Source organism: Anguilla rostrata, chromosome 13, assembly GCF_018555375.3.
Source record: "Anguilla rostrata isolate EN2019 chromosome 13, ASM1855537v3, whole genome shotgun sequence".
NCBI classification, from domain to species: domain Eukaryota; kingdom Metazoa; phylum Chordata; class Actinopteri; order Anguilliformes; family Anguillidae; genus Anguilla; species Anguilla rostrata.
In genome coordinates, this window is record NC_057945.1 from 1,389,012 (window position 1) to 1,403,398 (window position 14,387).

At 41.0% G+C, this 14,387-nt stretch overlaps 1 protein-coding gene across 7 annotated transcripts in view; it reads right to left on the bottom strand.

Moving 5' to 3' along the window:
* The window catches only part of LOC135237641 (glutamate receptor-interacting protein 2-like), a 185,110-nt gene that overhangs the window by 67,689 nt on the left and 103,034 nt on the right, over positions 1-14,387 (bottom strand). For all 7 annotated transcript variants that reach the window (XM_064304958.1, XM_064304957.1, XM_064304960.1 and 4 more), the window contains exons 4-6: positions 4,955-5,100; positions 1,470-1,556; positions 54-129 (exon numbers count right to left, since the gene is read on the bottom strand). In XM_064304958.1, coding sequence (XP_064161028.1) covers positions 54-129; positions 1,470-1,556; positions 4,955-5,100 — 309 coding nt within the window. The remainder of the gene's footprint in view (positions 1-53; positions 130-1,469; positions 1,557-4,954; positions 5,101-14,387) is intronic.

Sequence of the window (14,387 nt, forward strand, 5' to 3'; positions counted from 1 at the left end):
GAGGTTGTGAAGTCTCACCCTCCGATCGTTGGTGGCTACAGTTTGTTTGTTACCTGTCGGCAGGGCCTCCTGGTCGCACGTATGTCACCACTAGGGGGCGCGACTTGTGCCAGTCTTCATGAGACCCCCCTGAAAGATGGCAAACACACACCTCAGCTCCACGTCCTGTGCCACCATACTCACAGAAACTGGTGCGAACAGTCTATGCTCAGGACACAGTCAATTCAATATTACTTCCAAACTAGGATGAAAAGTTATGAGTAATAAAAGTTATTTTTCACATTAAATCACAGATTACAGCACCACTATGCGGACAAACTGAAAGCTTTTTACAAGTACACTACTCTGAGCCAAGGTGAATACTATACTCTCAGAGGAGAAGTAGAAATTTAAGCGGAAAAGAAAATAAAAAGTTTAATAGGTAAGAGAAGAACTGGTAGCATGATAATGAATTCAATATAAATTGTGTTTGCTTTGCTTGCCTACCATGGAAATGGACTCACAAAAGGTTTGAAAAGAAAAAAAAAAAGTGAAGTTACGGACAAAGAAGACATAATTCAGACCACTGGATATATTTGATATTTCTATGCATACTTCTGTAAAACATCACTTGCTTCCAAAAAGTGAGGGTATATTTTATTGTGAGTAATTGTTACTCGCTTCCTTTAAAACACCATCTTTTACTGAAACAAAATTATTTTAAAAATGTGTGATTCTAACATTGAAGCTTTAATGGCAAACCTTTTTTTATGTTTTATGTGTATGTGGGGGTTTAAGCAGTCATGGTGCTGATGAACATTTAAAGGGATAGCTCACATTCTGGAGTTTATATTAATACTGTTAATATTCCAGTTCTACTGAATTTGATTCACCCAGACAGAGCCACCAGTTCACCTTCCATCTTCGACCTCTCAACCTCTAACTTTTGCAAGTGCCCATCTGTAAATTCAGGCATGAATGAATAACATTCAGCAATGTAGCTGAAATGGTCTTCCGTTGCAGAGTCAGACATAATAGTAGCTTCAATTTAAATTTGTAAGCAGCTTAAGGTAATGATAAACAAAGACAGGAGCTTGCAACATGTATTAACTGAGAATGGGAAAAAAGTTATTCAACATACTTTATAAAGGATTGGCCATCCCTACTCCAAACATAATAAGGTTAGACAGGTTCCATGAAGTTTACAGTTATTATTTAGTTATTTGTGAGAGAAACACACTATTTCATATATTTATCAAACATGCACTTATAATATAACAATGGCTAATATGAAATTCCACAACAATTGTTTGATAACTATACGAAACTGGGCATGTGTGCATGTGTTTGTGTGTATTTCTGTAAATATATAGAATATCTTTCACTGCATGCAAAAAAATGTCAGGGCAATCAAAAACATACATAAACAAATAAAACTGAAGAAACTCCAGAAAATTCTCTTTAAGAGAATGCAAACCTGTGGTGCTTACCTCGCATGACAAAGCCAAAACTGTTGCCTTCCTTGTGCAAACATATCTCGATTGTCTTGGAAATAACACCTGAGGTACTGTCTGGTGCTGGCAAGAACACAGACAGAGGTGATGTCACTGCCTCATTAAATCACAGGGGTTTACTGGGTCTTTTTCACAAGACAGAGAACAGGGGAAATGAATGGACAGAGGAGCAAACACATTTATTCTGGAAGGTCAGCCGAATGCAAAAGGCTTGTAAACTTGAAAGGTCTGGTACACAGACACTCTATTCATAGACACACACACACACACACAAACATGCACACGTACACACACACACATGCATGCACGTACGCACACAGGCACAAACACATGCATGCACCCACGTACGCACACAAACACACACAGACACGCATGCATGCACATGCACACAAACACACACACACACACACACACACACACACACACCAGTAGTCAGAGCACTTTCCCTGCCAGGTTTACAAGCAAAGTAACTTCAGCATATGAGATGCTTCTGAAATACTTACATAGTATTCTACATAAACATAATCACTAAAACACTTCTGATACCCTGTCTTAATATCACACAGGCAAAAAGCACAATACCCAGTCTAAACAATATTTCACATCTTTCATGCGGTACCAAAACATATTGCCATTTCGGAATATAAATGGATAATGTTGTCAAAGTAATAAGTAAAAAAAAAAAAAAAATCTGAAATGACTGGCTTACTTATACAGAACTGACTCTGGAATTACATCCAGCAGAATATTCTGGTGGTGTCTGATTGTCTGATGTTGATTTCTAAAAACCTACTGTAAACATTAAACCACTAAATCCCCTTAGTTTCCTGTCAGCTTAAACCAAGAGACTTTCGCTGTCAAAGGCAAGATGCGTTCCAAGCAGAAACGCTCTTGAGCCCGTATGAAGACAATTAAAAACACTGCACGTTTCAAAGAATGACTTCATTTATAATCTTTTTTTTTACTTTGCCCCATTTTCCCGAACTACTTCCACCATGCAGATTGGTAATGACAATAATTTCATCACAGCTTTGTAGGGCTTTGGTCACCCAGAGAACTGCTCCACTCTGCTTTGCAATGCAGTCTAACAGGGCCATGTAAACAAGCCTTGAAATGCCCATAAAATGGCCTCCCTCAACATAATAACAGCACAGCCTGAAGGGGACGTTCATATATGTAATTTCCATCAGTTTATCGCCAGGCACTTGGTGTTTCAGTTAGCAGACTACTTTGTTTGGTGGAAGCATACATTGTCCTCAGTGAGTGCAATGGCAAGCAGAGAAGTGTGCGATGTGCCACTAAGCTAGTTACTGCAGTGAACAGCTGTACTAACACCCCCAGTGTGCATGAATACAGCCTGCCGCAGTGCAAGTAAGGAAGTGCTGCTACAGTGCAAACAAGTATCGAAAATGAACACTAATTTTAAAATCTGGAGTAAAATCGTCTCACAGCTGTTGATTAAATACATTTGTGTGTGCTAATTGAGTTTTTATTTGGAGGAAAAGCCACATTTAGAAGGCATTTCAAGGATCCTTTGGCCGAAAAAGCCGGAGTTATCCTTTAAGACCATGAAACACCTGTGTCACACACACCTGCTGAAGCTCCAACAAGCTCTGAGGAACATGTGCTGTGCAGCCCTGCCAACCTTGGGAAAATATTTTGAGTACCACAATAGTCAGTGTAATGCTTAGTTCACATGCTTTCACACCACTTCGCTTCTGCAAGAGACACACACACACACACACACATAAGCCTTTCTTCATAATTCTAGTTTTGACTGTATAAGTGATCTGTATAAGTGATCATTCAATTATTTAATAAAAATGGAAATAATTTATTTTGTATATTGTTACAGAAACTTATGTTGTAATGTATATAAAAAGAACTTATGTTGCGATGTAGAACACTGTCAATTATGAATAAAACCAAGTTTCTGTTCATGATTTCCATTTGTATTTAATAATTAAATAATTGAATCAGCTTATATAGGCACACATCATATAGGGCTAATGAAAAAAAACTATTCAATTGAAAAATTATCTAGGAATGTAGGGCCTTTGTAACTAGAGGTTTAGCTAAATTATTACATGAAGCTCCTTGGTGGCTAATTTCAAAATCATAATTTCACAACGTGCAAAATGCATGGTGTGGAAGTTTTGAGGGGTGGAGGCATGGCCATGCTCCTGATATTTTGCGAGGAACTTCTGGGGGGCATGGACTCGCTTCACTTTGCTCCAACAGGGTCTGCGCGATTCACCGTTAGAACAGCGAGTCTCCATGGCATTTGAGTTACTGCAGCTAAATTACTCCATCAGTTATTCAAACCGTAGCCGTCTCGTAACGAGGCTAAATCGTATGCGAGCTACTACTACGGCTAACTATATACACAAATGTATCTCATTGGGATATACCCATTGAAATGCATCATCACGTAAAGTTACCGAACATGTTTTAACGTTTTATATGTTAACATTACGGTCACATTTTTGTGCTTGATTATTACTCTCCCACTTCTCATTTTACCTCAGCAATGCAGCGTTACGCCTCGGTGGATAATAATAAAGTACCGCTATGTATCAGTGGCTGTTGAGTGGGTTGGGGATTCTGTAGTTTAAATACTATTCTGTAGTTTAAATACAGAATAAATGTATTGTTATTGTTTTGTATTTATTGATTGTTTTCCGTAATTAAATTACAATAATAATTTTTTTTTTAATTACAATTTAATTATTATTTTTTTTTGCGTAGTCTCAGTTGGCATTTCGTACATGCGTATTTTGACCAAGAATTGCGTGGTTGGTACACAAAATGCGTGCAGGTTGGCAGGTCTGGCTGTGAGCCCCCACTGCTCACACTGACAAAACTGCCCCCCCCCCCAAAGCTCAGCTTGGCCCATACACCACAGACCACAAGAGACTTCTACAAACCACTAATGACCATTGCAGACTACTGTAGACCAATACAGACTGCTGCTGATGACTCCAAATCACTACAGACCACCACAAACTGATACAAACAACTACAGATCACCACAGATGCTACAGATCACTACAGATCACCACAGATGCTACAGACCACTACAGACTACCACAGATGCTACAGACCACTAGAGAGTACCACAGATGCTACAGACCACTACAGACCACCACAGGCTGCTACAAACAGCTACAGACCATCACAGACCACTACAGAACACTACAGATTATCGCAAAGTACTATAGAGCACTACAGACCACCACAGTTACTACAGACCACTACATACAGCTACAAACCACTACAGGCCACCACAAACTACTACAGACTACCATAGACTACTAGAGACCACTACAGACAACCTCAGACTACTACAGACTACTACAGACTACCATCGACACCCACAGACCACTACAGGCCAGTACAGACTACCATAGACATCTGCAGACCACAACAGACCAGTACAGGCAAAGTGTTCAACTTCATACCTGAAGGAGGAAGCTCGTACTCCACCTCCAGCACCACCCGCTCTCCCACGTTCTTCAGCAGGCTGATGATCTCATCGTGCCGCAGCTTGGTCAGGTTGATGCCGTTGACAGACTTGATGTAGTCCCCCACGTTCAGCTGGTCACTCCTTGGACAGCGAGATCAGACACAATGTCAAGCATACTGAACACCGTGTTCAGACAACAGACAGCTCTGTGCCTAACGCCGCTGTCTGTTGGCAGCTAAATCTGTGCCTCATCGTCAAATGAGTCTTCTTTCGAAAGTTTTTTTAAATGTCTTGCAAGAGCAGCCTACCAAATAACCACATGCATTGGTCTCCACCACTCAATTGTATATGTGCTTGCAATATGCTGCATGTTATCTAAAATAGATTTCTGTCGTAGAGGAAGTAATTAAAAAAACTGTAAAGGTAATTAGCAGCAATATTGCAGCAACCCCCATTAAAATACCATATCATAAGCAACAATATTGTATCGAGCCCCATTTCACATTCATCTTACAAGCAAGACTTTAAATACAGCATCGTCTCTTTATTTAATCACTTGTACTGGGCTGATATTCAAGCAAAAAGATGTCACTCTATTGTTCTGGCACAGTCATTTGGTACCCTAAATCTCCAAACGGGGAGTTGTTAATCTCTTGTGTATAATTCTACAGAGAGGAACCATATGCTCATTTAAATACTAATTATCGAACTGCACACTGTTTGTTCTCAATCTCCTTTGGGCTTCTAAAAGTTGGCTCATTACTGTCAGACAAAAAATATATTATTGGCCTGGAACCAGAGCCAACTTGTTCTCCTTTTCTCCCAAGATATGGAACACATTTCAGGACAAAAAACAGACTGATGTTCCAAGGGAATCATGGCTTCAAAGGGGGCAAGGTCTGCCCTGGACACATTCTTTCATGGCAGATTAAATACAACTGTGTGCAACTGTAATCAAGCTGATTAGTTAGTTAACACAGTAAAGACGAATGCTAGCATGCAATGATTCAAGGAAAGTGCCTTGAATGTACAGCACAGGCACGTTCTACACAGTCTAGCTCAAACGGGTGAGGGAACCAATTGCCTTGAACCACTTGAGTAGGGCCACAGATTTTGTTCAAGTATTCACTGGCCCTTTTAGCAAACACTTTTCATTGGGCTATGATGACTTATTAACTGAATTAAATAATTAGACACAGGATTTGGCAGGAAGTCCTGAAGCAGTTCTGCCCTTAATTTAATAGGCACAACTTTTCTCAAGTTTTGAAAAATTTCTAGTTTGCTCACATATTTGGCTGATAATAAAAATGTAAAATGAATATTTACTTTTTGTGAGCCCCCCTCCATTATGCATACATGAACTGCTTCATGTATGCATAAAAGGTACAGATAATGGGAACACAGCATCTATAAACAGGGTTTGATGATTAATGCCACATTTTGCAACCATTTCTCTTTTTAGCATAATACATGTAATATGTAAAAAACATAATATCAACTGTAATGAAAAAAGAGTAAATAATTACTTTTGTGTTAAACAAGTAATGATCATTTCACCTTCCGATATGCATTCGTTCATGCCTACATGACTGAACGGTCTAACATATCTTATTGTTGGAAATTTTATAATCAGCTTGAACATGTATTTTTTTGTCCAGTATTTTCTGCATAAAATGATAATATTCATACAAAGAAAACCTTTGCTGTTGTGGCCTGTGCACTTTATTTTAAATAACTGATGGTCACATAATGTCATTACCACTTGTGGTCAAGAAGATAACTGTTTTTAATACATTTTTAATGTATATAAAACAACAACAGATGAAAATACAATATTTAAGAGAACTAAACTTCTTTAAACACAGTGTTTCAGTTCTGCATATCTATGTATGAAAGGGATCACATACAAAATGTTGCTATATGGTGTGCTTTCTTTAAATCAGCCAATGGATCATATTAACCATAAGCTTTCACTACATTGCACTGTTACGTTTGGTTAAGAAAATTCAGAAAAACTGATTCATATTCACACACTGCAGTTTTAGCACACAGCAATGTAAGCACTTGCACTTTAAATTTAAACTTGGTTAAATTTCAGTGAGACTCGATTGCGTTTGCCTCTGTGTTTCAGGGCCCGAGACTAGCCGTTGGGCTACAGCACCTCCTAGCGCCAGTCATTTCCGAGGGGCAGGGATTAATTGGTGGCGCTTTCACTGTCATCTCAAATGGAATTTAATTACAGGCTGCCGAGTTACTGCTTAAACTTTATAAAGTTTCAAAATCAAATCCGTGAGCATCCCCATCTCTGGGCGGTATACACTGATCTTTTCTTCCCGTGACCCTTGTGAGCTCAGCCAGATAGCGGCTCTGGCGCTAGCCCGCAGACAGAGGCTACGTGCCGTAGAGCTGCAGTGCATGGCTTCCATCAGGCAACCCATGAAGAACAGAGGACATAAACATGAAAGGGAGGACCAGGCATGCCACCATCACAGATCTAATACAAAGTCCAGGCAGTACAGACAGAGGGATAAATATTTAAGCTGATCGGTTTGTCTGGTCGTAAGTTATTTTTGTCACTGTTTGGGAATTATTTGTAATGGTACTGTGTGATAGACTGGCTTGCCGTTTATTGCTTAAACATGCCAGGGCCAATGCATGACTAAAGTCGTACAATAGACATAATCATGTGATGAGGACTAGATATTGGTGTGTCTGCAGGGTATGTTTAGATCTGAATTCTGTGTGTTCTCCAAATCAGATGAGTTGGTAGATAGTGTTAATAGCCATGTTAAAACATACTGGGACACTGTTGCTCTAGTTAAAACTAAAGTAATGCCAATCAAATGTAGACCACCATGGAAAAATGCTGATGAAAAAATTCAGAACAAAATTGGAGCACTACGAAACTACGAGTTGAGATCTTTAAATAGCTTCTCGTATGCTACCACAAAGCTGTTAAACACACTAACAGTGATGTCTGCATTTATATTGAAAAATTGAGCACTTTTCATCAAGTTGATGCTGAGATCCAACTGGAAGAAATTCTGCACACAAAATCAACATTCTGCACAGTGAATCCTACTCCTACTAATGCTTTTTAGCACCTTATCTGGTGAGGGTCTCCAAACTGTGCACCTTTTACTACTCAGGGATTTTTCAAGATGGCCTAAAACCAGGTATTACCAAGCCATTACTGAAAAACTCCAACCTCAATACTTCTATTTTAGATCATATCAGACCAATGCAAACCTCCCTTTTCTTGGTAAATTACTTGAAAAGACTTGCCAATTCAGCCAATATCTCTCTGGTAACAACATACTTGAGATGGCTCAGGATTTAAGTCCCACCGTAGTACAGACTTCACTAATTAAAGTATTAATGTCCTTCAGCTAAATGCAGATGCTGGTAATATCAACGTGCTGATTATTTTGGATTTGGAGTGCAGCTTTTACAACGGTTACAACTGTTTAAATCTTATTTTACAAACAGAAAAATGTTTTAGACTTTTGGTAATTCCATGTCAGGATAAGCTACATTGCTTGACCAAAGGTATCTGGACACCCCGTGGGCTGGGGCTCTTTTTCATGGTTTGGGCTAGGCCTCTAAGTTCTAGAGAAGGCAAACCTTAATGCTACAGTATACAATCACATTCTAGATGATTCTGTGCTTCCCCAACAGTTTGGGGGAGGTCCTTTCCTGTTTCAGCATGACAATGTCCCAGGGCACCACAGCAAAGTCCATATAGAAATGTTTTTGTGAAGAACGGTGTGGAAGAACTTGAATGGCCTACACAGAGCCCTGACCTCAACCCCATCCAACACCTTTGGGATCAGTTGGAAAGCCAACAGCGAGCCAGGCCTAATCGCTCAATCAGCACATGACCTCACTAATGCTCTTCTTGCTGAATGGAAGCAAATCCCTGCAGCAATGCTCCAACATCTAGTATAAAGCCCTCCCAGAAGAGTGGAGGTTTTTCTAGCAGCAAAGGGTGAACCAACTCCATACTAATGCCCAATATTTTGTATGAGATGTTGGATGTCAGGTGCCCACATACTTTTGGCCATGTAGTGTAGGATTACTTGGGTGGAGCCACAGGGTCCAATCTTTGGCCCCTTATTATTATTACTGCTGACAGCATGTTTAAATGGTGTGATTTTCCATGATCTTTCTGACGATACTCAACTGTATTTATATGTTATGCCTGGGAGAAGCTCTAAACTAAATGTTTGTTGTATTAAAAAAAACATGGGATGTAGCTACATTTACTTCAGTTGAATGAAAATAAAATGGAAGATATTTTAATTGCTTCCAAGGAGAACCATTGTGCTTGGATCCAATCTCTAAATGCTGGACTCCTAGGTTAGAAAACTGGGGATAATCTTAGACTTGGAGCTAAGCATGAAATCACATATTAAACAAATCAAAATGTGTCTCTTTATATCACCTCAGAAAAACAGCAAAAGTAATGCAATTCTTATCCCCGTTCGATGCTGAGAAAATTACCCATGTTTTTATATTATCTAGGCTGGATTATTGCAAGGCTTTCTCATCTGGCCTCCAAAATGATGCCGTTAGAAAATTACAGATTTAATTCCCAGAATGCAGCAGCAGCCAGAGTGCTGACAGGGACAAAGAACTCGGAACACTTTACTTTTGTACTTATATCTCTGAACTTGCTTCCAGTTAGTTTAAGGACAGATTTTTTAAACTTTATTTTTGATTCTTAAAGGCAAACACGGGACGGGACCTGAGAACATAACAGACATGCCAGTGCCTTACGCACCCGAGAGAACACTCAGAGCCAGATCTGAGCCAGCCCTAGGGTTCTGGGGGCCCTGAACAGGAATGTTGCCGTGGCCCCAGAGTGCTCCAGCATAAATCACACCCAGTGCTTAACGGCCGAATTGAGTGGCCCAGGGACGGCAGAGGCCCTTGGCTCCTGCACAGTGTTTACGCCAGGGGCCCGCTCGGACTCAGCCACAGCTGCACTCCTATCCGCCCCAAAGACCTACCTTAAGAGCAGAACTTTTTCAGTTTTACGCCCTCAAAATCTGGAACATTCTCCCACAGTAGACTGGAGATTCACCCCCAGTTCCACCTCTGCAGGATGGCATTTCACTGAGCTGCTTTATCAGCTGCTGTCTTGTATTCATTTTTATGTTTGCGTTTTCCTTCTTTTCTGTTTTCGGAATGCCCAGTTGTACAGTGGTGCTCCTAACTGGACCCCCGGCTGTTGATCTGGGAGAGCACAGACAAGCTTGTGAGATGGCTTGCACAGTGTCGGAGGACGATGCTTAGGGCTCTATTTTAGCCATCTTAGCGGATTGTCTAAAGCACATTGCACAAGTGCATTTAGAGCATGTTCATTTGATCGCAAAGTAAAGCGCAAGGTACAAATGGGCCGAACTTAGTCACTTAATGAATAATAGGTGTCTTGGGTGTAACATGTAAGGTTGGGTCCTGGAACCCAGGCCCACTTTGGCACAGACTCCCGTACGACTATTGCATATAGTAGCAGACCGAATCAGGACTCAGATTTTGGTGCTTCATTCACAGTGTTACAGGCATGATGTATGGTGTTTTCAGCCATGTCATGAATAGACAGCTATTGCCCCCTAAGAGCCCCCCCCCCCCTCCTTCAGGGGGATCCCCCCTGTACGGCTGCAGGAATGACAGAGTTGGCCAATATAAAGGAGTCATGTCTTAATCCAGGATAATTTGCAAATACACGTAGCATCGCAGATCACCTGGATGTTGAGGGAGTGGGCTCCTTCACAGGAAACATATGTAAGAGCGTTCTCTGCTGGGGCGCACAGTTGCACATGCATGCTCTCGATGTCACCGAGACTCCCAGGGAATCCAAGGTTCACCACAGACTCCTGTATATGACCCGTTCATGGGTGGCAGGTGTTATGGGGAACTGAGTGCATTCATTGGCATGCCCGACTAGGCAGGAGGTAACTGCATGTACGGCTGAATTTACGGCAGACTGGGACATGCCTCCAGTTGAATTTAGGAATGACCCACTTGTAAAAGAAAATGTATAGCCGTGACTTTCACAGCCACGGGGAGTGCACAGGGACAGCAGGCATTCATCTGCAGCAGATGTGTGCTACAGCCTGGAGGGATAGGCAATTTACAGCAGCATTCCCCTTCACCGAGGGACAGGTACGTGGTCATTGGCCAATGGACCCCTCTGCCTCCATCCTTTCCTAATCCTTTGTCCATTCAGATACTCCACGTGTCTGTGTGAATCAAGAATATTTGAGCAAATGCACCAAACCTTAACAACTGAAACGCTCAGCAACTGATGTTTGGTTAAACTTTCATGGTCTTGTAACAATGTGGCACAAAAGTCGCTTAACAGATATTTGATATGCGTGACCTTTTCAATTTTCACAGGGTCTTGACAGTCAGCCTCATGAATCTGTTTAAATACCGATGTGCATTGCCACAATTTATCAAAACAATTAGCCAATTTCATGTCTTTATTATATTCAGATCAATATTATGATTGACTTCATATTTTGACCATATTGTTATGCTTGATTTACACTGAAATGGATGGGTAAAACGTCAATACTGGAGCCAACCGCACTGCCACTATTGAACAACGTCTCTCACGACCAGGAACTGAGCTTCTGAAACGCAGCCCGGTTTTGGCTGCTTGGTAATAAGTCTATAAATGCCATTCCACCGAGCAGCCTCTCTCATGCCATCAGAGCGGGGGAAGGGTAAATAGTTGAACAGCCATCTCCAACGTCACGGCGGATCGGCTGACCAGTGTGCTGTAAAGAGAGCTGTCGCGAATGCTGTATGGACCTAGATGCTCTGGTTATGAGTCAGTGCCCAGGCCACTGCTACAGCCTGAGTCAGATTAGCTAACGCATCAGCGGGTTATGAGTCAGTGCCCAGGCCACTGCTACAGCCTGAGTCAGATTAGCTAACGTGTCAGCGGGTTATGAGTCAGTGCCCAGGCCACTGCTACAGCCTGAGTCAGATTAGCTAACGCGTCAGCGGGTTATGAGTCAGTGCCCAGGCCACTGCTACAGCCTGAGTCAGATTAGCTAATGCATCAGCGGGTTGTGTGTCAGTGCCCAGGCCACTGCTACAGCCTGAGTCAGATTAGCTAACGCGTCAGCGGGTTATGAGCCAGTGCCCAGGCCACTGCTACAGCCTGGGTCAGATTAACTAATGCATCAACATGGCTGTTCTGATGCCCGTTCCCCCTCTGAAGCTCGCCGGACTGAGGTGATCCAGTACGCACAGACAGCACACCGAGGGGACGCAAGCATGACTATCGCGGCTAAGGTGCCAGGAGACTCACAACGCTAGCACACGATCTCAACCCGAAAGCAGTGTGACACACAGGCATCTCAGGCCCTGCCATGAAAATACTACTGACAGTTTGGACACAGCCTGGGGCCTGGACCAGTCACCCATAACACAAGGACCAATCAGACTGTAGGAAACTGATCTCACAAACTATAGCTAACTTTTTCAGAAGCTGCAAAGAGAATCATCACAGAACCGAGACTTTATGACACTAGAATCCTTACACCTAAACTACCAGTCATCAGAAGAAAGCATGAATAGACTGGTTGCTCTCTGGCTCTTTTTTCAGGTTAATATTTTTAGATTTGCTATTGGAATTACTTTTACTTTAATAAAATTTTACTACTCTATTTTGAGTTTACAATTTCCCATATTCATAAAGAAAAGAATACTGCATAGCACAGTTCTGCTGGTAAGTATTTGATCTCACAGTGGATCAATCTACTGCTAGCTTGCTGAATTGTGACAATATTTAGGCCTGCACCATGTCTGTCATCGTCAGGTTAGCCAGATTCATGCTCAATTCATTAATCTGCAAATAAACTTTTATGTCAAATGTGTTTAATTGACTGCATATCTATCTGCTATTTTAAAAAAAAATAGCTTTCAAACAGTTGGCTACTTCCTCCAACTGAGACATGTAGCAAACATCTCTGAGGCGTAGACCTCAGGTCTACTGCCTTTCAGCATGTTTTTAAGAAAACAGTATAATTTAGGAGCATGATATAACACCCCAGCTTCAAACAGCATTGTGAATGAATACTGTGTTCTGTGGAAACCTAAAAGAAGCTTGTCAGGAAGGAGAGCTGGTGAAAAAGGGTGACTTCCGTCGCACCTCTATTAGCTGAGAAACAGTTATAGATGCAGGGTTGTTAGTCAGCCTATGACAGGGAAATCAATTTTGTATCAACTCTAGTGAAATAATCCTGACAGGATTTTCAGTTTGGGGTGGTGGAGCCCTTTGATGTATTTTGGTAATTTGGGACCTCCTGCCTCCTCACAAGGTTTTTTTTTTTGTTGACAAATGAGCTGATGTTTATAAGATACAAGATAATTTAAGTAATATAGAGTGGAGGCAACTGACGGATTGCAAAACTGAATGAAGAGTGGTACAAATTTGAAAAGGGTTATTCTTGCACATAAATAAATCTTTATTGGGGAGTTAAAGGCAAAACAATATTAACATTGCAGTACCAAGGTAAGCATGTAGAATATCGTAATATGTATGAATGCAGGTTAAAAATATAAATAAAGGCAGCTACTATACTCTTTGAAATACAAACTACCCTTGCACCAAAATAAGTAATCCTATTTCAATATTGCAGTAGAAAAAGGTTAGTCAAGGAAGAGGTTAAGTGCGTTAAAAATAAGGAAGGAGCTTTGCTTTATAAGAATAAGGACATTATTGACACACTAGACAGTTACTTTGTTGACAGCTTTACCAGAGTTGAAATATGCCTGAAAGCTTATCCTGTATTCAGAAAGTTCTAGCAAATATTGAGCTGAGGAATGAAGAAGAGCTTAAAAATGACAAAACGTGTGACAAATAAGACAGGAAGCCCTGACAGCGTTTATCCAGGAGTGCTCAAAGAGCTGGGGGAAATCTTCTATAAACCACGGACAGGTGTTTTTACACACGCTCTATAAACTGTAGACATGCCAAATGACTGGGAGTGATGTATTAATATACAAGAAAGGATACGGGATTGATCCAGGAAACTACAAAGTTGCCAGTACTGTATCTGCAGAATACAGGAATCTATCATAATTCTAAAGTTGGAATTGTTCCTTGAAAAAGCAGAACCTTAAGCGATAGCCAGCATGGTTTTTGCAGGGTTGCCAAACTTTTGGAAGTTTCAGTGAAAAGCTTTTGACTGAAACTCATGTATTATATATTTGGAAGCCCAAAATGAATTTGGACTGCTTATTCTCAAAAGGAAGTCTGTAGTAATTGGCTGCAGGATAGGACACAAATTTTATCTTAACTCAGCAAGGAAGTGTGGGACTTCAGAGCTCAGCAAGGATTAGTGTTTGGACCACTGCTTTTCCATATTTACAGAAATTATCTTGATAAGGACATGAGAAAAAGAGTT